General features: G+C 41.1%; 1 protein-coding gene across 4 annotated transcripts in view; it reads left to right on the forward strand.

Annotated features, from left to right (window-relative positions):
• Positions 1–3,172: 3,172 nt before the first annotated feature.
• Positions 3,173–27,321, forward strand: part of PDE7A (phosphodiesterase 7A) — a 76,276-nt gene continuing 52,127 nt past the window's right edge. For all 4 annotated transcript variants that reach the window (XM_087752243.1, XM_087752266.1, XM_087752251.1 and 1 more), the window contains exon 1: positions 3,173–3,436. In XM_087752243.1, coding sequence (XP_087608369.1) covers positions 3,299–3,436 — 138 coding nt within the window. In that variant the 5' untranslated portion in view covers positions 3,173–3,298. The remainder of the gene's footprint in view (positions 3,437–27,321) is intronic.

The raw sequence follows: 27,321 nt of genomic DNA on the forward strand, positions 1-27,321 counted from the left end.
TGATGCACTTAAGAAGTGCAGCACTGTGGGGCTCAAAGAACTCCATGGTTCACAAGGAAAACAGCTTTATTCAAACAGAACACTGTGAATGAACACCTTGGTGCTGCTATACCTCTGTTAACAAAAATAAATAAAAACCTCATTCCTGTGCTACACGCTCTTAACTTGCAGCAAGACAAGACAGCAGACAGAACAGGCAGGATATAAGGCACAGAACATGTATCCTTTTTGTAACAAACATATTTAGGCTGAAAATATGTGACTTGCGTCGTAATTCTGAGGCTTTGTCTATCATCCTGAGGTGGGATTCTTCCTCATAAACTCGTACAAGAAATCATCACCTGGCTAACATTAAGAACTTCTGTATTTATTAAAAATAGTAATTTGTGTCCTGAAAGCAGAACACTTACGGAATCAGTCACTGCCTGGAAAATCTATGCTTACTTCATAAGAATGTATTTCAGATTCCTTAAGGTGTTTATGTAACATTAATTAGAGATCAAAGATAATTTGATTATTAGCGAGGGAAAAGAAAATGCTCATTGTGTTATTTAAGGATATACCGGCTCAGACTGAGCACTAGTATGACCTTAAAGAACTAGTTTCAACTAGTCAGGTAGAAAGTACATAGAGCTGATAGGAACCGTAAAACACATTATCAATAATCTTTATTTATAGTTTGACCTTGTAGGATCGAAATATACACTATGTCTATTCAGTGAAAGTAAGAATATGCTTTTTTTCCTACAAAACATGATAAATTGTTCACAAATTGAATATTAGATTGACTAGAGTCAATCCATCCTACCTAAGCACAGAAAACTAATTTATTAGTAGAAAAGAACCAAACGCAATTTTGAAAAATTAATGGGGGAAGGAAATCCTGACTCCACTGAAGCTGGCAGAGGTCTATCAGTGACTTAGATGCACCGCTGATTTAATGTAAGCGGGCCAAATATGAGTAAACTGTCAAAGAATGAAGAAGAAAATCTGACATACCTTAATTAGTAGCAAAAAAATTAGGCTATGTTATTTTACTGTGAATTATTATGTGCTTATTATATATTTTGAACTATTGCATGCATATTGTATAAAATTATACTGTGAACTCTTGTGACATTTTTATTTCATGAAATGGGAGAAAAACAGCTGAAGCAAGCTTCTAAGATGAGGCAGTTGATGCAGCATCCTCTCTCACGTGTCCATACGTCCTTGTGGATATCCATGAGACAACGTGGGATTGCAGTTCTGCCAAAGAATGAGGTGCATCTGTTAACTTTGTAGCTCAGAGTAAAATGGCCGTCAGTCCACATCTATAAAACTTCTTGTTTCTACAACTAGTTCAAACAGATGAAAATCCTCCATACAAACCACCTATTCTTTCCAAATGGGTTCCTCCAAAGCCATGTCATCGCCTATAAATAACCATTATCATGTGAAATCTAAACCTTTCTGCCAGTAAGCAAGCACTTGTAAGAACAATGTATTATGCAAAATTAAATCATATGAATCATTTTGCAAAATCTGATTTTTAAGTGGGTACAGGCACTTCATATATTATTCAAAGAACAGAAATGTTCCCTTACCTATCACGCTATATTTAGGATTTTTTTTATGATGGAGAAATAAAAGAGATGAAAGGATGGAAAAAAGCAGCTGCAGGGAGAGACAAAGGGAGGCTTAGTCCTAAAAGAACAATCATAGTTCTAACTGTCCCAGCCTATGTGATGTACGTAGCCATGGACCAGAGCACCTCATGAATTATTCTATTTCTTCCTTAAAGTCCAATTCCCAGAATTGTGTGGTTTGCCAGGAATCTCATTTTTTACCTTAACAAAAATTACATGGTTTTACGTGTTCATCTTGCAAAAAACCACCCCTCCGCACTCTACAAAATGAACAGCAAGGATTCACAGGCAAACACAAACTCCTCCGTGTACCGCTTTTGACAGAAAATGCATTTTAAACAAAACTGTCTTTCCGTGTTTGATTTTCGAGGAGCCGCCCAAGCTGGGCCTTCAAGGCCAGGCCGCACCGACCGGTGCCCGGCGTCCCGCGGGAGAAGCCGGACCCCGCCCCGGGGAGACCGCCGCCGCCCCCTCAACGAGGCTTCCCCGGCCCCCAGGGCAGAGCCTGGGGGGGGGGGGGGGGGCACCGAGTCACCCCCCACCGCTACCACCGCCTTCCACGCCCGGGGGCTCCGGCCCCCGCAGGCCTCGCCCGCGCAGCGCCGGGCACGGCACGTGCTCGGCCGGCCGGGGGAAGGAAGGAGGGAGGGAGGTGCCGCCGCCCGCCCCTGCCGGGCAGCGCTGCCGGCCGCGGGGCGCGGCGCAGGCCGCCCCCGCTCGCCCGCCCGCCCGCCTGCCTCAGCCCCGGCCTCAGCCCCGGCCTCGCCGCCGGCTGCCGCCGCCGCCGAAGGCGCGAAAAGGCAGGAAAGGCAGGCGCATGCGCCTGCCGCGGCGCGCGGGGCCCGCTGGCGCCGCCGAGCCACCCTGCTGCGCACGGGCGGGAGGAAGGGGAGAGTGGGTAGTTACGTGATGACGCTCTGCGTGTCGCCCGTCGCGCGACCCACGCAGAGTCCGTCGGGCTTCTGCCTCCTCCTGGGCCAGTGCGCTCAGGGCTGTTCCGAGTGGGGGCGGGCGGGGCGAAGGCCTCCTCCCTCCTCCTCCTCCTCCTCCTCCTCCTGCTCTCCCTCCTCCTCCTCCTCCTCCTCCTCCTCCCCGGGTCCCCTCTCCGAGGGCCCGGCCCCTTCCCCCCCGGCGGAGCGGGGCCGTGCGGCGGCGGCGCCTCCTCCTCCTCCTCCTTCTTGTCCTCCTCCTCCTCCTCCTCCTCCTCCTCCTCCCGGCCGTGCCGGACAATAGGGGCGAGCGCGGCGTGTGTCTCACCCAAAGCGGCCCCCCCAGGCCGGCCTCGCCTCCATGCGCGGCGCCAGGCAGCGGGGCTGACAGCGGCTCCCGCCGGCAGCAGCGAGGCCGAGGGAGCGGCGGCGGCCGCGGGGCTCCGGGCCGGGACTCGCCGCCTCGGGCGCCGATAGAGGTGTCCCGCTTGGCCGCCTCCCCCTCGCTGCCGGCGGCGGTTCCCGCCAGGCTTTGGCGGCGGAGGACAAAGGCCCGGGGCCCGGCGCGGCCCGGCCCGACCCCCCGGGGGGTGCGGGGGCGGTGAGGAGGCGCCGGGCCCCCGCGGGGTTTGGCCGCGGGCTTCCCCCTCGCCGCCCCGCTGCGGCGAGCCCTGCGCGGGCAGGTGCGGCGGCGGGCGAGGCCGCTGCCCTGCGGGGGGCCGGCTCACGGAGGCTTCTTCAATGGAAGTATGCTACCAGCTGCCGGTGCTGCCGCTGGACAGGCCGGTGCCGCAGCACGTCCTCAGCCGCAGAGGGGCCATCAGCTTCAGCTCCAGCTCCGCGCTCTTCGGCTGCCCCAACCCCCGGCAGCTCTCGCAGGTAGGCACCGCCGCCGGGCCCGCCGCACCCGGCCTCTCCGCGGCCGCGGGGTCTGCGCCGCCTCGGCGTCCCGCCGGTCCCCTTGCCCGGGCGGGCGGCCCCGGTCAGCTCCCGCCGTGCCGCGGCCGGGCGCCGGGGCCCGCTGCGGGTGTCGGCGGGGAGCTGGGGGTGCCGGAGCGGTGCGGCGGGGCTGGGCCGGCGGCGGAGCTGCCCCCGCCGGCGCCCCGAGAGCGGCGGCGGCAGGGGCGAGCGGCCGGCCGGCCTCCCCGCCTTCCCGGCCCAGCCGCCGGTCGCGCCTTCCTCGCCTGCTGCCAAATACTAACGGCGGTGACGAGAAAATACAACGTTTTATAGATTTATGGCTGGTTATCGTCGAGGTTATTTTTTTAGCATGGGTAGTAATGCGAGCGGTGAGCTTCTTGAGGTTTATTTCCAGAGCCAGTGGATTATTTGTTTCTTCTGTAATTTTTGAACTACGATTGTTCTCTAGCTTTTTAGCTTGGGCTTGCTTTGAAGGGTCTAAGTTTCCTATGGGGTTGCCAAAAGCTGCAGTGACTTTATTGAAATAATGAACATGCTCTGCAGTGCTTTATTTGGGATGCTAAGCTATTTCTCCCTCCAACTATTAAGACTTGGCAATCCGTCCAGAAGGAGACAAAGATCCTTGGCTTTTTCATTTCCACGGTATTGTTCCCTGCCCACATTACATCAGTCACAAGATGAACTATACTGTATTTTGTTTCATCTGATCGTGTTGGAAATACTACAAAAAGGGTCATAACTATCGGGACAAAAGGGAGGTTTTTTCTTGTGAACGCTGCCCTAAACTTCTGAATATGCGTTAATATGGTTTCTCAGCAAACAGTGATAAAATTATATTCCGGCGGAAGTCTCTGGAGAAAATTTGGAATTACGGTGGAAAGCATGTGTTTTGGTGGGAAGTCAGCCGGTTTTGGCTTCTAGGGATTTCCTGTAATGTCCAGTTGGTTGATTGATCGCTTGTCTGTTTCAGTGCTCTGAAGTATGTTGTCCTTACAGAAGATGTTGTCTTCACTCTTTACATGTGTAATGGTCATTTTTTGTTGTTTGCATTTTTGGGGTATCTTACTAAGTTATTCTGCTTTTTCATGACTTGCTCTGCTTCGTATGTGCACATATAGAAAATCTAGAGCTACCAGTCTCTTTTGGCTTTGTCCCTGGTTTGGTAGCAGTAAAGCTCTGTGTATGTGTGAGCATTAGGCATGTATATGTTCAGGAAGGAAGGATCAGCAAAATACTGTGGTAATGACCAGGAATTTGAATGCATATGGAAATAATTATTAGTAAGCAAATGAAGACGAATATATGTTGACAACCCTCTCTTGCCCGAGTATGAATGTAGTAATTGACAAAAACTTTGTTTTTATGACAAATTAGTTTTCCACATAGCAACTGGGTTAGGATGTTTTCCATTTGTACCACTTGATCAGAGTTGTATTTGGTGATGGTGAATTTTCCATATGTATAAGTCTTCTTGAAAGTCCAACGTAATTTGGCACGTTTTGTCCTGTGCAAATATGAGAAGAGTCTCTCTTGTTTGAAGCATTCATGGTCTTCTGGGAAAAGGAATAGGCAAAATGGTCAAGGCGATATATTGTATTTATTCCTTTTCTGCGTGGTCTCCAGAGCAGGTGACACGTGAAGTGTATACAAGCTTATCAAATTAAATATGGTATTGACATTTAAGTTTTCTTTTTTCCCAACTTTCAAGCTTCTCAATGGATTCCTTGTTTTCTGACCAATATGCTGCAGGTACATTAGAGTGAGTCACAGGGAGAGGTGCTTGAATAACTTGTAAAAAAGTGGAAACTATATGTATGCTTGACCAAGTAGTATTTCCTTTGAGTAAACCAGAGAAATAAGCTTATGCATTAATAAAAGGGAATTAGGATATTTAAGTGAGGAAGTTTTTGCTAATATCAGCCAGCTGATTAGAATACAGATATGTTTTGCTGTCTTTACCTTTTTTTTTTTTCCTTTCCCTGAAGTCTCCTACAGATAATAGGATGTGAATGTCTACCAGACGTGCAATCATAGGGTGGTGTAAACGATGATCTAAGAAGCATGACCAGTGAGACTTAATGATTCTGTGTAACTTCTGAACTTAATTTTGCCTTGCAAGTCTCCTGTAAGACTCCTAGCATTCCAGTTCCATCGCTGTTCAAAGAGGTCTGAACCCTTACCTGTCTGTTGTTTTCAGTCGTCTGCTCGGGCTAGCTTTTAGCAATAGGAGTAAAACGAGATGTGTATTAGCAAACTCAAGAAGCCGGTATGTACAGCCAGCATTTTACAGTTAATACACATTTAGCAGGTTTTCTTAAAAAATGAAAGGTCTTGAAAATTGAATTCACACAGATTAAAAGTGAAATGATTTAGGCGTAAGGCATTTTAGGCTTATCCTTTCAGCAAGGAGGTATTTTACATGGGAAACACAGGTGAGACGCATGCTATATTAGACATAGCATTTAATTGTGATAATGCTAAGCAGGCAAATATTTATCTCTTTTAATATATCAAGTGAAATTTCAGTTTAATATTTTGTTAAAGTTTCACTAAATGGGTTCAAAATGGGCTCTGTGTTGCTTTTTTAAAGCTTACATAAAGTGGCGCTGGAAATGACCTCAAGAATTCTGGTCTACTCTTCTCAGCCCGAGGAAGGATGAATTGTACTTACAGTATTATTAGCAGATGTTTGTCTAATCTGTTTGCTTAATCTGTTTTTTAAGATACAGTCTTACGAGATGCGGTGAGCTGACATAACTCGTTATTGCTGAAGGTTAAAGTCCTGACATTGGGCATGTGTTATGATGACTACTTCCTTTATGCCATCTCTGATGCTTGTCAGGTGTTGGCTGATTCAGTTCACTAAAACAGCAGAAAAACAATACAAGCAGGAAACTGGGTAGCTGCCTGCCATCTCTTTGAATAAAATAGGCTTAGTGAAGTTCATCAGAACTGATTTATAGGAAAGGATGGTACCACTAGGCTTTTGAAACCCATAAAATCCTCAGATAATAGAAATTACGCAATCTCACTACGCAACTTAACTGTTGTTAATAGTGCTTAACTGTTCTTGTCATATGAGAGTTCTTTCCTAATACTGAACTTAGATCTTCCTTGTGGCAATTTCCACCTGTTGCTATCCCCAGTAAACGTAGGGAAAAGCTTATTCCTTTTCTCTTTGCAGTTTTCTTTTATGTATTAATTATTTCCCTGTAGTCTTCTTTTCTTCAGTTTCAAAGTATTAACAGCAAAAATAGTAAGTGACATCTGTTACCTGGAGGTTACTTGTGATATTTACTGTTCAAGTCCAGTCAAGTGAAAAGCTGCTATTGTATGGGTTTATACAATTGTTTGAGTTAATAATTGTCTTTGAACATGAAATAATTTTAAATGCTAGTGTTACAAGCTGTTTTTAAGGGCACTTGAATAAGTAACTGTTGAAATGACTAGGACATTTCAGACTGGTGAGATTGAATTTAGGTTCACTGTGAGATCAAGTGGATGTTAGGTAGGACCTTGGATCATATGTTTAGGGTGTTCATTCCAAATGTTACAAAATGATGTTTTTTAAATTTGAGCTTTCAGGGGACGATTTTGGATTCTTTGCTTCACCTGGTTTTTAACTTGTGTTGTTAATAGTAGTAAAAAAGAGTTTCTAAAACCGCACTTATTTAGTGTGAAAATTTTTAGTCTGTTTTTTTAAATGAATAAGGCTTTATACTGAAAACCACTTTACAAATATAGCTGTGAGCACTTTTAGATTGTGTCTTGCATTGCATTCCCCCCCCACCTCCCCCCAAAAGTTGTATTGACATAAACATATCACAAATGATTAAAAAAACTGCCTAACCTGCTATTTATGACTCGTTGCTATCCTTCTACCTTGTAACTGGTTCTGCACTCTCTTCAGTGCCTCCAAAGATGGCATTGGTGGTATCTAGTAGCAGAGTTTGAATAGAAGTAAAGATCTAGTTTTGGCCTTTCCGTCCTTAAATGTTTGAAATTGATGGTGGTAAAGGAAGGTATCTAGTAAGGATGAAATTGAATGGAGCAAATAACAGAAGACTCCATTTGAATCTCAGAAATGTAGGCACTGTCTCTACCTGAAGTATCAAGTATTACTGTGTACCAGGTAGTGCCATGTACTGCTACCTGGTATTTGATCATCTAGCTCGTGTTTAGCTTTTTTGTCTAGCTCCCTCTTTATTGCATCTCCATTTCATGCATTTAAGCAATATAGAATCATGCTTTGTGACTCTCCGTGTTATATACACCTGAACGGTAGGTTGCAGATCATGCACGTGGAATCCTAGATTTGACTTGAAGAGGGTGCAGTGGGGAAGAAAGTCACTAAGAGCAGCTGGAGGCGTACTGCGCTGGTGGGTTCTTCCGTGAAGGGTACGCACTTCCTCTGGAAAATGTATTCCCCGACATCAACCAAGTGCTTTGCCCACCTTTTTCTGTGTAACTCCTCTTTTCAATGTTTGTCACCTAATGTGGTCCAAACATATTTTGCTCTGCCTGTAGCATTACAAGACATAGTTGAGAGGTGTATTTTTATGGTCTGAACATAGGCATTGGTCTTTAATCCCACAGTTGCACCTTTTTGCTGGGAGAAGTGTTGGCCTGACCTATTTTTCCTTTGCAGCTGCTCATTTCTGCTCCTGCATTTTCCTCTCAGTTGTGTCAACTTTTTTTTTTTAAATCAGGTTATTTTTCAGCCCTGATTCGTAGTACAGTTTCACAAATGATTGTGCCCGTTAGTAAGGAGGAAGCAGTAAGCCACAATGCTAGACCAGGAGTAACGAGGGGTGGGGAGACAGAAGGAATGCCTTAGGTTGGCCTTGCTAGTGAATGTGGAACCTTACCCTAAACCCCTTTCTTTCCTCATCCGCTTGTTTCATAACTTTTCTTTTATAACCTTTCTAATCCTGTCCATCGGTGTTTCTCGGTTGCTTCCTCTTTTATTAGCTTTCTCCTGCCGTTTCCCATATCTCTGCTGCATGAATAATTAACAAGTTAAAATAATGAAATAATTTTCATTATGTGATTCCTAGCCTCTGGAATTAATTCTGTGTGTTGCTGCTATGCTTGCCATTCCCTTCATCTTGTATTTATTGTGTCTGGTTGCTGAGATTGCATCTATTCATATGAGAGGCAGAGACTGACTCTGACTTTATGCACAGCACAGACAGGTTCTGGTTGGGGATTTCATGCACTACAGTAATTTTATGTGGCAGTTCATTTTTAAAATGCTCTCTGAGTTTTATGACCAATTAACGTTTTCATATGTTGTAGTGTAAAGCAACATTGGTACTTTCATTCTGCAAAAGGTCATAGCAGCTTATTTCATGGCCTGTAATTGCCTATGTAAGATCTAAGCAGAATAATAGTATAAAGTCCCCATTAATTAGATTGTCTTAAATCACCAGAAGTCAATTCTTCTTTGTCCAGATTGTGTAATAGTATGTCTTGTGCTTTGTATGAACCTCAATTTTCTGATGCTATCTTTAAAGAGAAACTGGTTTGAAAAGGGAGATTGTAGCTATGTGCCCCTGAAGTTGTGAAATAATTGTTTTACGGTTAAAATGCAGTAACAAGAAGTCAGCGTTAGTAATGAATATTCAGTATTCTATATGAATTAATAATATAGTAACGTAATGCAAATACAGGTTGTTGGAATTAGAAGTGTTTTGTATGGGATGATGGTTTCAGTACCTTTTCTTTAAAAAAAAACAAAACAAAACTATATTTGCTAAGTAAGTCTGTTTTTTTTAGGTTGCTTGAGAAAAGCAACAGTATCCAAACTGGGTTAATTCTGAGTCAATATGGTAATATGCTCAATTATGAGGTAAAATAAAGTATCATAAAAATCATGTAATTTTCTGACATTTCTGTTGTTCTACTGTTTCGGCATGTGGAAAATAATGTTGAGGACATCTGCAGTTTCAATCCTTACTCTTCAGCTCCTTTATTTTCGGCAAAGCCTGTGAGAGAAAAAAGCCCATGTAGTAGTTAGAATGGTGATAGAACAGTTCTCTGTCATGTCAGTGACCATTGGTTTATTGTTTTCTTGTATTTCCCTCATCACTCAGCAATTACAAGTTCCCACTTGTTTTCTGCTAAAATTATAGGTTTCTGAATATACTCAGACATTTTCTGGTATAGAGGATCTCAGAGTCATGACCATATTTCCAAGTCCTGCCAGGTTATGGATCACGTATAAGACCTTTTGGATTGGACTAAACCTGTTGTATTTGTGTTTCTTAGAAATTCACTGAATCTGCATGGAAATAGTGTGTAATTTGGCAGCTCAAATTAGATATTTCCTGCCCCCCCCCCCCCCAAGTATGAAACCAAAGTAACTTGGTTGTCCTTACTGTGTAAATCTTTGTTAATACACATCAATGCTTTTCACATGTGAATTTGTACAGTTGGATGTCAAAGATGTAAATTCATGTATCTCATGATATGATTAAAGGAATATAGTGTATTCTGTTAGTTAGAATGTCCTTTCCTTGTAAATGAAGGACTGAGGATGGACATGCGAAAAACTTGAAGAGTTCAATCGTAATCTTGGAAATCATACTGAGTAATGCATTTAGTGCAAAGAGTCCTTTGTGTGCATTCACAGCTCAATGAAATGTTCAATTCTACTTGAGAAAATTCTTTAAGCAAATACAAATGCTTGGTGTGTGCATGCATGTGCACGGAGGGTCTTACAGGAAGCATATGTCTGGGACCAGGAACTGAACGTAGACCTCTGAAATTCCAGTTCAGTGTCATGCACAGAAATCCTCGTAGGGAAACATGGAAGAGTTTGTGTTTCATTAGATGTGAAGTTTTCCTCAGTTTGTTCTGATTATGTCATTAACAAGTAACTGCAGTGTAAATAAGCACCCCATGTAATCCAGCAAGGCAGCCTGCCAAAGACAAAATATTTTATTATAAAAATGCAGTTCTGGAAAACTGGATTTAAGGGTTAGTTGGGGAATTGTTTATTTGTATGGTTGCATCCTAGGTGTATTGTAAGGCATTTGTAGCCAAATATTTTGTTTTCTTTCTGGTTGAAAATAAATTTGTGGCTGTTATCTCACCTTCCCTGCCCTCCTCCCTTCCATACCCTGAGAATTTTTTAGTTCTGTTACAGCAGTCTTAACTCCTGTTTTCCTCCCACTTCCCCCTGCTTTGTACACCTGTGATACGGCAATCTGATTTATTATCTTCCTGACCACACTCCCACAATAATTATAATTGAAGAGATTCCTGGAGTCTGCTTTTCAATGCAAGGTAGAGGGCAAATTCTTTTCTCAGCTCCTAGCTGAAAGCATGAAGGAGCCAAAATTTGTAGCAGGCCCTCCTTCTCTGCATGCCTGAGCATCAGAAAGAGTATGCTGCAACGGGAATAATGAAGATAGCTCTGCATTAGCAGAAGATTTTACTATTTCTCTTGCTCCTTGCTGCCAGATGAGATATGTGGAGAGAAAGAGGCTGTTTCCTCTACTGGTGATTCCCGCCCCAGCAGACATAGCTGGATATGCATTTAATACACGCAAAATGCAACTGGTTGCCCACTTTAGGGCAAGGAGTCAATTCTATCCCAAGGGGAAAAAAAAACCTAAGGAAAAGATCCAGGAACCTAGTCCAAGGCTGTGAGGGGAAAGGTTTTAATGGGAAGCTGGAGACTTCAGTAGGCGGATCCTCGGTACAAAAAAGGTTTAGCATCTTTGTGCGCAGTCTCTGTCTGATGTGGTTGGTGGTTCTTAGTTGTCCTAGAAATTGAGGTATGTATGGTGTTGGGATGCTGACAAGCAGGTGATTTCCTGAGGGACTCAAGTTATACATCTAGATCAAAAAAAGTTAACACTTAGAAAAAATATTCTGTTTTTTAATATTATAGTCCAGTAGTGGAGGGTACCATAGCTGTCATGGCAGGAGTGACGCTGGCCTGTGTTATTTCTTGCTTTATGTTTGTAGCTAATACACTCCATGTATTGATGTTGCAGTTGATGGTGTGCCGAGGAGGTTTCACATGTAGTCAGGCATGAACTCGCACTTCCATTTTTTTTAAACTTTTCAGTAAAGTTACTGTGCAACAGTCATCTCCTGAAATGTGTATGTGTGGCGGTGGTCTTGTCAGTAGTGCCCTGCCTTAGCTTCTCTCTCGGAATGGTAAAGGCCTGTAACCAATTTTCAAAAAGTCTGGAGTAATTAAATTTCCTTGATTGTTAGCTGTGGAATTTTAGACTTTAGATTTCAACAACTGCAGTAATTGAGCTCTTTCTGGTATTGGGCAAAGAAAAAGCCATAGAGTTTCTTTTACAGCTGCAAGCATGGTATGAAACTGCTAAATACAAAATGTCTATGTATGGAAGTAAAGGTGAGGAGTTTTCTTTGATGATCTTTCTTATTGTGAGAGATCTGGAGAGTAACTTTACGGAGTTTTGTTCTGTCATTTCTTCTGTTGTAAAGTCTGAGCTACATTTCCTTTAGCACGGTGATAATAGGAATTTATGCACTTTTCACTGGACTTAATACATTTAACCAGCTTTTCCTAGCTTGTTTTCATTTGGACAAAATAAACTGATTACATCTTTGTGCAGATAAAACATCTAGTGTTTAGCCTACAAATTGGCAGAGGAAATAGTAGAACTTTATCTATTGCCTGAATTTAAAAAAAGAAAAAAGTGAACTTGTGGTTTTTTACCTTGAGAATCCCATAATGTCCCAAATACTTATAAAAAAATTGTTGTCCACCCCAATTTTTTTCCTTCTTTCAAAAAGGATACTGGTTCTTTTCTGAATATAGTCACCCTGCTTATATCTTTGTCACTTCAAATTATTGTGAGAATTTTGCAACCTATCATAAATGAAGACTCAAAGTTAAACAGAGCAAATTGCAGGTACTAAATTCCTTAAGTTTTGCTTGCAGGGAATTTGTTGGGCTTGCACTCTGTGATCTGTATTGAGTTTTAGGCTCTTTTAAGGAGGAGAAAGTCTTCATCTCCCTAGGAGTGTTGAATGGTTGAAGCTATGGCTACCTTGGTGTATTTTTTTCACGTGATATTATGGCATTGTTTTTGCCAGTGCCCTCCAGCTTAAGTTAAGGCCTGAAGGGATGTTTTGTGTCTTAATAAGAGGCCCTTGGTTAAAATTCTTCGCCTATCATCTTTTGATACAATAGACTGTAAGTGAAATAATCTGCTGTGCACTACAAGGCTAATCCATTTTCATGAGCTTTTTAGGATAGATGATTTGAAAGGATTAGACGAGAAGTTATTATTCATGATTGGTTGACTAAATAGGAAAGACTACTATGACTAATGAAGTTTAAGACTTTTTTCTTTATCCTGAATACTGTTGTATTCACATGAGAGCATAGGAAAGAGGCTATGTACTAAAAAATCTGATTGCATTGAAACCATTTTGGGAGCCAGGAGGTCAAATGTTTCTCTTATGCTGAAGGTGGCAGAGGGTCTGGTTAGGGTGGGAGGAGGCAAAGATCGATAAGCTAAAGAATACATCTTAAGCTCATTTCTTAATGTAATAATATACGTGTTACAGAAGGTTTTTGTTTCTGACACTCTGCAAATTGGGATTGTTAAAGTCAAGTATGATGATTTTTGAATTTAATGTGTCATGAAAATAGGAGGGCAATTTCTTTAATTCTACCTTGTTTGACACTGATGCTGTGCTTAGTGCTTGGAGAGGCATGGTGGTTGATGATTATTGTTGACTGGAGCCATAGTTTTTATTACTATTATTATTTTAAACAGAAGTTCTTTTTCAGAGAAGAGTTTTATTTAATGTCTGCAGTCATAGTTCCAAGGTGCTCTTGGTGTTAAGTGTAAGCAGTATTGCTTGGATGGTAATTGCTTTTAGCTGCCTATCTTTGCTCCTCCTCCTGTGCTGACATTTGCACTCCTCTGACCCCACAGAAAGCTAGTTTCCCAAGCTACAGCAGCAGAGAGCCCTTTCCTTTCTGTAGCAGTAATTTTCTGCTTATTTGGTGCTCCCTGGCTTTCTTGCAGGATCTGAGGAGTGTTGGTGCAAGGGAAGGAGCAGGGACGTGCAGTCAGAGGCAGCACAATGTGTGGCAACACTGACTCAAGTTGTTTCCCCTGCAGTTGGAGGAATGTCCAGAACAGCTGACAACTGTGTGGAATTGTTTCACTTTCTCCCCAAACAAGAGTGGGCTGAATAATTCCCTGCTGTTATTCAAATTAACTAATGCACTGTATTCTGCTATTTAGTATTCTTGAAAAAGCATTGTGCACCCTGTGTCTTTTATACATGAGTATTCACATAACTTCAAAATCTGTAATTTCGTCTTTATTGGGTGAGTCCATGCTTCTGTATTTTTCAGATATTGGATAGATTTGCCTTGGTAAAAAGAGCATTTTAAAAGGGCTGTTGTTAACCTTTGAACAAGTGCTTGATAAAGTACATTAAGTCAGAAGAATCTATATTTCTTCCTCGTTTTTAACCGTACAACATCCAGTTTGGAAACTTGGCTTAATAGACTTATTCAAAATATGAAATTTTGTTTTTGTTTTTCTCATGTGTATGAATAGTACATTTAGAAATAAAGTACAAATGAAAGGTTATTTTCATGTGAAACTGAAAGCATCTTTCCTTTCTGCATTTTTTACTGAAATGTAGCTATGGTTGTTACAGTTTTTAAATGAAATGTGTCAGAACATGAGGATCAATCCTGTCTTTTGTCTTTGGAGAATTGCTTAGAATACTTAAAAGGCTTGCTTGCTTGTGTGTGTGGGTGTGTGTGTATATATATATATGAAAATAAATATATAGATATATATGAAAATGTGGTAACTGAATAAGGGTATGGTGGGTGCTGCATAGATTCAGAAAAGAGAAAAAACAGTATTTATTGTACCGCTTGCTGCCATCTTGTCCTGTGTCTGGCAAGTCATGGGACAAAATCATATCCTAAATGTATCGATTTCTGGAAGGTTTGTTGCTTTCACTTGATCTTTCTAAGCAAGAAGTTTATACTTATTAGATCGGTAGCCTTTATCATTTACAGTAAGGTTTTAGAAGCACTTGATCAGAATGAACACAGGGTAAAGACACATAGTTTTACACCGTTGTAAGTGCTTCAGGATGATGTCAGGTAACTGTTGGGATTGTTCTTTTTTTTTTTCTTTTTTTTTTCCTTTTTCCTCTCCAGATTCCTAGTTGTTAGACATCCCCTTCAAACTTTGTAGGGCTTGCCCTGAAGCATGTCTTAGGCCAAGGACGGTCGTACCATAATAGCTGTTCTCTATGTTACTGAGTTGCCAAGTCAAACAAATTTGGATTGACTGAGTACATGTGTGCACAGTTGTTCAGCCATCCGTTTCTGCTGAATTTAGTAGAGCACACAGTATGCTGATTATGTTGATTGGCAGAATTATTTTGAATCCCAGCCTGAAGTGCATCCAGTTCTGTGGAGGTATTTGTGGGTGGGTTTGTTAGGGGCCTGTGTGGAACCCAACCCCTGTCCTAGGAGAAGTGCCTCAAGGGAGTTTGGATGCCATATGCTGGTCTGCCCAGTGCAGCACCATGAGAACATTCCCGGGAACCGTCAACATACAGGAGATAAGATAGGCCGTGGTGCCGGTACATTTGCTGGATCATGATACAAGAGAAGAAGCTGCAGCAATAAATGTATTGGCTTCCATTACATGTGTGCTGGAGTTTGTGAGAAGAGAATTGATCAGTAGCAGATGATTGTTCTGCAGATGAAGTAAAACTTGAGGATAGAAAAAGTGATGTGCATGGGCATCCTTTCTTCCTGTTTGCTGTAGAAGATGCGGTGTAAAGGTCTTACCTGAAGTTTCCTTTGTAATATTTGTGAGAGCAAAGAATGAGGACTGATTAAAGGAAGTGTATGAGAGTTGTGCCACCAGTGCCTTCTGGGGTTTGTCCCCCTCGGGAGAGGGTGAAGATCAGATAGTTTGTGTGATGTGCTCGATGGCAGAATATTACCTCTGCATTTTGAGAGATTGTTTTGAAAGCAATATGGTTTTGCTGAATGCACACATTGATCCCCATCTGTTTCATCTGTTGTATTTTCTCACCTCTACTGCCTGGTTTGTGGCATTGCTTTCTTTGCATTCCTCCATGGTGGCCCAGGCCCAGATACAGCTTCTCAAACCCTCTGTGAAAGTTTCAGGTGTCTTTACGGGGCCCAGTACTTCACTTTACTCCAAAAGTGCCAATGAAAACAAGTTTGGTACATAAAGGAAATGGATCTATTGCAAAAATACAGATTATTTATTATAGTAATATGTAATAAAGTTTTAAGCAGATCTCTGCTTTTTATGAATTCCACTGATTTCATTGCTTTGGGAAAAAAGAAGGAAGCAGCTCTGGTCAGGAGGAGAAAGGTGTGGACTTCCATGGATACCTAGGCTTGTGTGTGTTGTCACGTAGTGGTGTATGCTTTCATCCCCGCTTCTCATGAAGCGATATTCTTTGCTGGCTATGGGCTGTGTCACTAATTCTCTGCAGGGGTTGAAAAAAAGATCGTGCTGCAGAGAGTATGGCAGCGCCTACACAATACAGAGGCCTCCAGTGAGGCAGTAGTTGCTGAGTTACGGTTTCCAACATTGAGCTTGCTTCTCAATCGCTTCTTCAGTGTCTCCGTATCAATTTTCTCATCTTTGTTGAAATCATATAGCGGCCTCCCGCACTGCCAGAGCAGTGAGACAGCTCTTAACTCTTTTGTTGCGGTGGTCTTTTAAGCCTCTCTGGGGACCTCACAAGGATGTGAACCGCTTCATATCCGTCTGGTCAGTGGTATTGTCTCATAGATGATATAATTATCTGTGCTCCAGTTTGGGCCCCCTGTGCTGCTGCTTTGCCTTGTAATTCCAGCAGATCCAGGACTGCTGCCTGCACGCAACTGGGATAAAGGGGCGGCATTTGAGGTGTGCCTAGCACATCATTCACCGGCAGTTTCAGTGGTCCTGCCTTTGGATTGTGGGCTGACTTTGGGTGGGCGCAGGGCACAATACTAGGTGTAAGAACTTGTGCTCTGACTATGGAGTGACAGTGTCTTTTGGAGCATGGTTGTTAAAGGGGTCAGTAATTGGGGAAGAGTGGTAGTTGTTGGTTAGAGTTGAAGTGACTTAACTTGAAAAAAGAAGGACAGAGGGAAAGAGAGAATCCTGGTTTTGGAAACGAGCCTGATTCTACTGAGGATTCAGATGGAGACCATGGCTACAGTTTCTAGTTTCTGTATTTTTTCTGAAACCCTACTCTTCCTTTGACTGCCATGAGTCTTCTGATACCCAAGTCAACCAGTGGAGAGTATAGGCCTGAAATAGTTTATGAAGGGGGACTGTGAAATGTGCTTTTATCCTTAGCCCACAATTTAGCGACTGGAAAGGGTTTGGTAAAAGCACCAGAGCAACAGCATCCAGAGGACTAACAAGGAAGCGACTAATGTAGGTTAATTAGACCCATAACAAACTGAAATAATTCAAAGTCAGGTTTCATCCCATGAACAAACTGACCTGGCAAAAAAGCCTTATATGCAGGCAACGGAATTAACATCCTATCATTACAGTACTTGTTTTTAATACCTTCTTTTTTTATATTCAATCCCAGGCATCCTGCAGGTTTTTACTGTTTTATCAGTCCATGGTCCTACATTTTCTAGTTCAGGAAAAAGAAACATATTAGTGAAAATTCATTGGTGCATTCACAATGTAATGTTTGGGTTCAACAAAGAGGGGATTTGCAGTTCTGAAGGCAGGTGAAATGTTTGTGTATTTACAATTGATGTTTAGTGAAGTGATTATGTTCTTTAGTTTTGTAGCATGCAGGTCTAACTGTTGTGTGAGTTTTACCCTACCTAAATATTTTTTTTTTTTTTTTTCAGTTTGCAGTTCTGAACTAGATGCGTGCATACTAGCTAGTTACACTTACTTGGCTGAAATGCGCAAGGGTTGTCTACATTTTAAATCTCTCTAGTACTGTTATGGAAAATAATGTTACAATAAAATCAGGAATCGAAATACTGTTAAACCTCTGCTCTAGGGCTGAGGAATTGTACAAGGCCTGTGGGTGAGATAAGGGACTTTGTCATCTCTGCCCGAACAGCAGTGACCTCTCATGTCCTGTGTGATCTGGTTGAAAGGTGCCACTGAAGCATTCATCTCCTCCAGCATCTCTGTTCCCATCTCAGCTACGTAGATACACAGAAGTGTATCCCGTCACTTAGCTGGTTTTGGAATCTTTCCTCCTTCATAAATTCCCTTTCCAAGTCTTACAGGCTCTTCCATAGGCTCTTCTGTCTACCATAGAATATGGTAGTTCTGCTCCTATACTTTTAAGGGGCAGAGGGATTCATGCTTAGGGGAAAAGGGTCTGGTCGGTCTGTAATCCTTCACACTGCTGTTCGAGACAGAAAATAGATGAGAATGAAGACACAAATATACATAAATATTCTGGGGTCTGATGATGCAAGCTGGGGCCCAGGACCACTAATACAGAATTACTAGTGCAGATACTGTAGTAGGCATTAGCGCTAGACTCCTTGGTGTTGCCTGTACTTCTAATTGCAGTGTCACTCTTGTAGTAGTATATTGCTTTTTCACTAAACGAAATTAATGCATTTGTGCTTATTTGTGAAAAATTACTCGGTGAGATAAGGACATGTCTTTCATAATAGCTTTTTAATGCTAGATCTCCAACACTTATTTATGCCTCCAGCAACAGCCATGGGATATTCCGATTACTGGGCATGCTTTCTGCTGCGGAGAGCAACACGATTATTTCTACCTCTTTAGCTGGGAGAAGGAATCTCTGGTTGGTGGGCTTTAAAATGAAAGATTTTCTTAGCCTTCCACAGACATTAAAATTCCTGCTAAAGCAACTACATTCATCTTTCATGAATGTTCACCTTCATGAGTACATTTCAAGTATTAAGTATCAAGCGTTTCTGCTTGACTGTTTTTAATAGGTGTTCTGCTAAGGGGAGACTGAAGGGCTGCGAAGCTGCTTGCTTTTAAAGTTCTCAAGCAGTGTTTGAATGAAGCCAGCTAGTGGATGGACCTGTAAGGGCTGTGCGTGGTAATACTGACTCTTCATCATACTACGTGAAAACTCCAATAATTGGTCCTTCACACGCACAAAATGGAGCACATAGAAGTTTGCATCTCCTACTGTCTCATCTAGGAAGAATTTTTTTTTTTTACCTCAGAACTTTAACTGGAATTCATTTTCTGTCATCAAGCAAATACATAGTGTTTAGAAGCAGTGTGAGCTGTGCTTTTTGGTGTTAAATACACAGAGGTAAAACATTTAACGGTAGTGTGAAGGAGAAAAAACTATTTGAATGTGTAAAACTAGCAGGAAAGATACGTAAAATTCATAGCAGGGCCTGTAGTTTAACAGGAAGAAAAATGGGGGTGGTGGTGATGCTCTTGTGTAGATTTTTCAAATATTTGAGATAGGAGTTCCTATATAGTGGTATTTAAGCACTATGCATGCTTTGGTCTTGTCCTTTGATTCCTTGTAAAGGTACAAAAGGTGGCCCAAGTGCAGCGCTCTGCGGGTCCCTGTAGTAAAGGGACAAACTAGATCATTCATTCATTCTCTCTCTGTTAGGCAGACACACTTCAACAAGAAATAAAGGCATTTAAAAATGTTACGTGTGGATGGACAAGCTTTGGATTTAAGAATTTTCAGGTTTGCTTCTTCAAATTGTCCTGCAATCATGGACCAAATTATGGCAAAAGGATGCCTTCTTGAAGATGATTAGGGAGTTTTAAGTATTCTGAGAGCAGCTCTTGAGGCCATGGGGCACAAATTAATTCTAATTAGCCCATGGTGGAATGTGTCATTGAGGTTTTTAAAACTTTCTGTTCTATAAAGTGTAGATATCCCAGCATGTTTCTCAAGATGTCTCGCCATGTTAAAATCCACACAACACCACCTGGAGGGTTCTTCTTTAAATTGCCAGTCTGCTTTGTGATGTGTATCTCCAAAGCCAGCTGACAACTCAAAGCAGTTGAACATCTGCAGGGACCACATTACACAAACGTGTTGGCACCAATGTCAGTTCTTCCCACACATTCAAATGAAGCTGGTATGGCTGTGCTGTATCTTCTTAATCAGCTTTGTCCAGCCATCTAGGTGATTTGTCTTTGGAAATGATGTCAGTTACTTAAGAATTTGTGGTACCTCACGTATTGGCAAGGAAAGTGCGGTTGTAAGAAACTGAGCAGGAGGTGGAAGCTGAAGAAGCTGGTGATTAAGTTCCCTTCTGGAAGGTGAGACCTACACAATGTCTTCAGTCTTGGGTCTCTTCCTGCAAACTGGTTTCAGGGTATGCAGATTAAGTGAAAAATAAATGTCATTTTCCTCTGAAGTGAACTTCTAGGCTGGTTTTTGGTGGGTCTGTGTTGTTTTTTGTTTGGAAAAGCAAAGTAACTGATTTTATAGGAAATACTAACTGCCTTGGTGTTGCCTGGAATATAGGCATGGCTGTGCATTGAAAGCTTACAGAGCAGCGCTCCAGAAGCTGCTTCTGTACTGACAAATGTAAACAACCCCAGTTGCAACTTGAATATTTTTTTTACTATCTCAGAGTTTCCAAGTTCACATAAGCTGGTTAAATTCTTTCCTTAAAAGTTAACTGTTGTGCAAGTATGATACATTCATAATAATTTGCAGATAGTGTTGATTTAAATAATTTGATTTAAAAAAATGCTTTGTGCGTCATGGCAAATAAAAATTATTTCTGTATCCTATTGCTTTCATTCAAGTACAATAGGTGAAGCGCTGTAATTACAGCTATTAGAATACAGAAGTTTTTTGTTCCCAGGCTTTTATTCATATTAGTGGTGGGCACTAAAGTTAGGAGAATGCTCTCTTATTTCTTATTCAGTCCCTCATTTTTCAGCTTTCATTTTAAAATTGCATGTTTTCAATAACTCTTACGATTTCAGATCCAATTCTCAGTATTTCTGTAACAATTAACTTTCGTTAGTGTTTTTCTGTTGGTGGAAAAAGTGGAAGTGAAAGTCTTGTCTTAGTGTCTTTAAATTACAAACATTGATAGATGTTGCATAATAAGATTGGTGGGTGATTATTACATTTTCAGGTGTTTTATGCTTTCTAAAATAGGTTTTTATCTTAGCCATTATATTATAACCAAGTATATTATTCTGATAGTATTTTAGCATGGGTTGGTGCTATTCCTGAAAGCAATCTCCCGATAGGGGATTTCTAAGAGAGTTTGAGGATCTGTTCTTTCAGGGATGGCTGGGAGATGGAAAGAGCCTCCCCGGTTAATGTCTGACTACATTTGTTCTGTACTGTTACAAGAAGCATTTTGTGGGGATTAATGATTTTGGTTCGATCAACAGACAGGCTGTTTTTTTACCAGCACAATGAAGAACCTAATGTAAAGTCATCATCACACAGATCCAGAATCTTGCATCCTTGGTATCTTACAGACTTCCGTTGTGACATACGAATTAAGTTGTGGGCTGTTGATATTCTGCAGAAATCTAGACAGGGGTGCAAGGAAAAAAAAAAAATTGATGACATACATGAGGAGGATTTTGTAGATTTAGAAGGCACCTGAACCAAGATACTGAAGGTAGTTTTATCAATTTTGTTAAAGATTAAACTGTCTTTATAGGTAGTGAATTAACCTTTTATATCAACAGATATAATGGGCCTGTTACTTCATTAATAATAATTACAGAATTTATATGCCATTTTAGATGTATTACAGTTCCTGGCTATTCGGAAAGCTTAAGATATGAGTCTGTGTAACGCTTGACATCATGCATTATTTCTGGTTATTCATTTCTTTTCTTTCCTGATCTGATGATGCTTCGATGCTTTTAGTGCTGGATACTTTTTGATAGCTTGCCTGTCAGTTTTGACCATAGGTACAAAACCATGTTGTTTTAGAAAGCCAGATTACCTCCCTCCCCCCCAAATAGTTTTTTTCAGGAATGTAGATTGATATCAGATACGCCAAGTGATTATTAGCAGGACTATTTTCATTTCAAGGGACGCCACTGGTATGCTGTTGACTTGGTCTGATGGAGTTTGACAACACCTGCAGTTTAAAAAGAAAAGAAAAAAAAGTCTCTTACCTAGACTGAAATAATGCATGTACACATCAAGGAAATGAGTCATCCGGTATTCTCCATTGGAGAAAGTGGTTAGGAATCTGAGGAGCCTTCTGCACGCGTGTAGCAGGCTTTGACATGCACAGATTTAGTGCATACATGTAGGCTCTTCCCATATTCGTAAGCTCACTGAGTCTGCTCTAGACTTTATCATACCAAATGATGTCAGTGCCCAGAACGTGCTGATTTGCTGTGTGTGATACCAAGTTGCTCTCTGAAGGGTTTCCAGATGTCTGGCAGTCCTGATTGATAATTGTAGGGAAAATTGGATAGGTTACTTTTTAAGAACTTTGTCCAAACTGGTGCAGTTCATAGATATGCTATTGCATATGCATGCCAAAATGGAAACTGTCAGGCAGGGGAGAAAAATAGTCTACTTGCTGCTTGTTGAGGGAGGCAAGAATAGGCCTGGCTTCTCTTCTGGCTCCCAGCTTGTGTGAACTGTGAAGCAGAGCCCAAGTTTCTTCTGGATTAATCTGGTGGTGGTGAGGCTTGGCTCCTACATGCGGTTAGTTAATTGTCGTGAGTGGCAGTTAAAGAAAAGCCTGTGGATGTTGTCTGCTCTTTTCTTAGGATACACGTGCTGTGTACATTTATGGATTCATGGATTCAGTCACTCCTTTTCTCCCAGCTCCTGCAGAGAGTTGGGTTACTCTTCTGACTTTGCAAAATGTTTGCTCATCTTATTTCTGGAGAAGCTCTTATGCTTCCTTACAAGCCTGAGGTGGGTTTCCCCAGCCTTCCATTTTCTAAGCTCTTGGTTAATGAATATCTTGCTGTCAGGTTTCCTGAGCAGTTTGCAAACCTTGTTAAAAAGGTTTCACTGCAGCAGGAAAGCTAAAAGGTAAGAGCAAGTAAGTAGTACTGTTGACTAGGTCATCTTCTTTGGGCTTGAGGAACATTCATGTTAAGAAAGTTGTATGTTGGTTGTAGTTTTGCTAGTGCAAGAAAAAGGGAGGAAGTGAAACCCATTGAAGTTGAACTGAGTAAACAAATCTCTGTCAAATAGATAAGGTAACATGGGGAGGGAACAAACCCAAATATGGTTCCTTGAAAATTATATTTCTGTCTCAAAAATTTGTTCAGACCTTTACCCTCCATTTTTTCTCTTAAGGGCAAACAAAAATGATAAGCAGTTCTGATGTTGAGCTTTCTCACCTATTTTTAGTCTCATCTGAAGTGCAGCAGGGGTGCTTTCAGTTCAGTTGTTAATTGGGTTTCTTACATTTCACCCTTTTGTACGTTTGAAATAACAAAAATACTGGCAGTTATAGAAATCACCACCTTTTCACTTTTAAAGGAAGAATCTCAAACTGTTGCATAGAAGTTAACCATAGATGTTAGGGGAAAAAAATACCAGAGGAATTCATCAGGTGAGTTTGTCAGGATATATTTTACAGTACAAAATGTCCAGGAAAAAAGAAAGTAAAATAAGATACTTGGTTAGAGGAAAAAAAAGTTAAATTCCTCTTTCGAGGTGTTTGTGATGTAATTTATATGGAGTAAGGGGTTGGGGGCTGATAAGCTACTTGCTTAATTTTGCGTATGGAATTCCATTTTATATGGAATGATTCTCATGAAAATATTGTGAGAATATCCAGCTAATCTCATCTGCCAGTGGAAAATAGCTTATTGTCCTTTCAACTGGTTTTGTGAGGGATATTTGTGTGACCTTTGTAACTTTGCATTCAAAGAAATTTTTTAGCTTCTAGATGTCTTTATTTTTTTTCTACAAGAAAAGAAAATGCTATAGTATTTGCATGAAAATGTAGTGTTTTAATGCAAACTGAAATTTATCCTGAGTGTTACACAGACGTATGCTGTTTTTTAAACATAACCATATTGTTCTCTAATGCAATAATAGACTTGCCTTTCTAAGCCTTGAAGAAGTTGCAATTCTGATTTCAAAGCTATCTTTCTGTGGTCTGTTCCAACATGTGATAATAGATACCTACTTGCAAAAAATCAGGTTTTTGACTCCAGTGCCTCTCTTCAGGAGCCCCGCATTTGTATGAGCTTACCCCACTCCTTCTCAACATGTCTTTAATCAGGAAGAAGTAGAATAATATATATTGCCTTAGGGCATGCCATGCCTCGGTGGAAGGCTGAAAGGTGTGCAGCTGAAGGGCGGCGAGCCTCCTGTATCACGCCCATGGTATATGGGAGGCTGGAGCCAGGAAAGGAGCTCAGCTTATTAGTCGTGCTTCTTCCTTGAGTTGAGTGTTGTTCTATTGAAACCTGTTTTGCAAAATTAGGGAATAAAAAGAAGATGTAATAATGTCAATGCATTGAGGTGCAAGTCAACACCAGCCCTGGGTGTTGTACCCCATGCATACGTAGTGTAACAGACAGCATAGGAATCTCTCAGTTCAAGGTGATCTTGAAGTACTTATGACAGTAGTCTTGTACTAGTAAACACAAGCCATAACCTGACAATGAGAGGCGTCAGTTCTTCAGATAAACTGCCCTATACCTGTGGATTTTAAAACATTAAGCAATTATTTTTATTAAACAAGGAAACTTAATTATAGCGATGTTTAGTCTCATTGTAATTATTGCAAAGGTTCTTAGGAGGCTCTCCAGCACTCTACTGTGCTCTTGCGGCTAACCTGTTCAAAGCTTTGTACCATGTTAAATTTTCAGGGTCAAAGGAATTTCGGCATGAACTGTGCACTTGAAAACTTATTCTCATCGCTAAGGACAGATTGCTTTATGGCTAATGCCCTGTCCATGCCTAGCCCTGAGTGCTATACCACTTACAACTCTAGTAGGCATTGTGTGTTGAACTAACTTGCTTAGAGGAAGCAACTTTGGAGAAGTTCTAAACCCAGGAGTTTGAAAGATTTTTATTGAACTTCTGAGTTTGTAGATAATAGAAGCAGCCAATCAAGTGCAGAAAGTTCAGTTGTTCAGGGAAAAGTAGCTCAGGTGAAGAAGGGTAAAAATGAATCTGTGTATATAACTACTTTGTATGTAACTTGTGTTGTACTGCTTTCTGTAAAAGTTGGTACTCACTGGTTAAGAATGATTGCTTTAAATTTGTTCATTTATTTCCAAATACAGTTTATATGCTGAGTGTATTTGTATATTTCTATGTAAAGATTTATTGCTCTATTGCTCAGGATACGTTTTCAATTTGTTAATTTCTAAAATAGATTTTAAATTTGTTTTCTATTGTTAGAATGTGGTAAGTTTTATGTATATATGTAGTTTATATCTTAAAACAGCAGAAGTGGCCTCTGAGATGAATCTAGAGTTTGCAACTTCTTTGGGAAGTTGTGTGGGTAAAGTATGTTCTGACCCAATAGAATTTCATAGTTTGGTTGTTGTTTGTTTTTTGTTTTGTTTTAGGTTTGGGGTTTTTTTTAAGTGAAAGAAAACAAAGAACTATGACATAACAGCTTTTTTCCCTTATGGATGTAATTCTAAAGAGAAGCACAGCATTTAGGAAATACACATTTGGATTGCCTGTGCAATCCATGTTAACATCCTCACATCGATGCATTGTGAGGTTTTAATTTTGTTAATATTTTCCAGGAAATCTCTGCCTCCTTTATTGCACAAAATGTACTCGCTTGTGTTGTGAGAAGCGTTAAAGCCATTCCTTGTGTTTTTTTTGTCTAAGAAGAATGGAGGATTGTGTGTACTTATAAGGCAGTTAAATGCCACTCTGGAGAAAAAGATATTTCTCATGCTTCCATCTTGTAATTGCTTATTAGTGCAGACATGTAAATCAAGCTTTTCCTAGATCATGACTGTATGCTTCTCATTTGTTAAGTGCTTGATGTGAGATCTTGCAGCCTGATTTGCCTTTCCTGCCCTCTTTGTCCCCTCCACCCACTCCCAACAGAGGAAAAAGCTCAGGCTGGGGAGCTATGCTTACATGAGGGCTGTATGTGATTAAAAAATTGGAAGAATACAATTATAGCAGTCTTAAATTGGGTGCCCAGAAGGACTGATGTCTGGGCTCTGATCCCTTTGTGCTGGGCTGGGGTTTTGAAGATGGGTACTTGTGAAGTGCTCTGGTATTTTTCATGAGTGCTTTAGAGAAGCCACTGAGAAAATGAATTCTGCCTTTGGAGTTTGAGCAGTTGGCAATACGTGAAGCCTGTTGCCATTTCAGACCTTTCACTTTTCTTTTTAAGTAAAGAATTATGACTTAATTATGGGAGCAACAACGTACGTGCGTAAATTGACTTGGGAGCTCTGTGGAAAACCAGCACGGAATCTTACTCTTGGTCTATTACAAAAAAAAAGTATATGCTGTAAGAGAATTTAGCTAAGATGCGCCGGTACTCTTTTTTTTTTTCTTTCTTTTTTATTTTTTTGGGGGGGGGAGGGAGTTAAAATTAAGGTCTTCATAAGTATGGGTTATAAGCAGCTGACTGTGTTGGCTAATGATTTATTGCCACAAATACTTTTAAGTTCAGGATATTTTCTAAAATGTCTGTATCATTTGTCTAGAAGGACGTGTCTGAAACTTTCTTGAAAGAAACAGAAATTGCTTAATAGAAATACTAATCTCTCAAAGCAGAATAGAAGTTCAGCGTTGAATATCAATTGATGGTTATTTTCAGGATTTGAAAAGTTTTTGCTCTTCACAGTTTGGAAAGTGAATGCAAAACCAAGAGTCAGGATTTTCACCAGACTGATGAGTGAGCCACAGTACGTGGTACCTTTCCTTCCCTGTTCCCCTGCACTATTATTTGGTGGGATATGATGCAAAAGAGGAGACAGTAGGATGAGAGCGAAAATTTTGGTTAGAGGCATGAGGAATAACTTGTAATTTTGTGTAGGAAGCAGTAAAGAAAAAGTTGGGTTAACTGTGTTGGAGGCAGACTGATTTATAGCATGGGAAGCAAGGCTCTGCTGTGTATGTCTCGGGTTGGCTCCCCATGTCCCACCCCCCCCACAACCCCCACCCCAAAACCAGGGATCTTGAACTACAGGCTGGGGTTGCATTTGTTTCTTTTTTTTTTTTTTTTTTTCTAGTAAGTCTTTGGGGGTAGGCTCAGTACTGTTGCCTTCAGGAGCAATGACATCCATATTCAGAGACTACTTTAAAGCAAAGAATCTTTTTAGTGTTTTCTATTATTCTTTTGTTCTGATCTCTAGTTCTATGTGCTCATCTATATTTCCATAAGTCTTAAAATTCCTTCATAAGGTGAGAAAGGCTTTAATTATATTGAGGCTCGTGTCTGTCTTCCATCATATTTGGAGAAGTAGCTGACAGCAGACCCTCCTTTCCCCCGGAGAATGGAGCAAGCGGTGCTGTACGCCTTTTGATCTGCAAACTCCCAGCTCTGACAGAGTGATGAGGAGCCTGGAATTATGCTATAGTCGTGCAAGTTACTCCTCTCTTTCTCTTCCCTCATTTTCTAAATGTGTTTTGGAGGTTGATTATATAGCTTAATTGTTCTGCCATTCTGCTTCTTTCCAAAAGTCCCTCTATAAAATCAGATCACTACATGCAGAAGGAAATTATGATCCGATATATCAGACTTTCTCCTTACTGCCCAAGTCATGTAACATTAATGAAATTAATTGTGTCTTAGTGTTTTTAGTTTGTTGCGCATAGACAGCACAAATTTAGTACTGGAGATTATCTCGTAGCAAGCTGAAATGGCTTCTCACAGAACAACGGGATGATTAGTGACACTGAATTTGAAGACAAAA

Source organism: Nipponia nippon, unplaced genomic scaffold (genome assembly GCF_047370975.1).
Source record: "Nipponia nippon isolate SJK-2023a ecotype South Korea unplaced genomic scaffold, ASM4737097v1 scaffold_1, whole genome shotgun sequence".
In the NCBI taxonomy this organism is placed as follows: Eukaryota; Metazoa; Chordata; class Aves; order Pelecaniformes; family Threskiornithidae; genus Nipponia; species Nipponia nippon.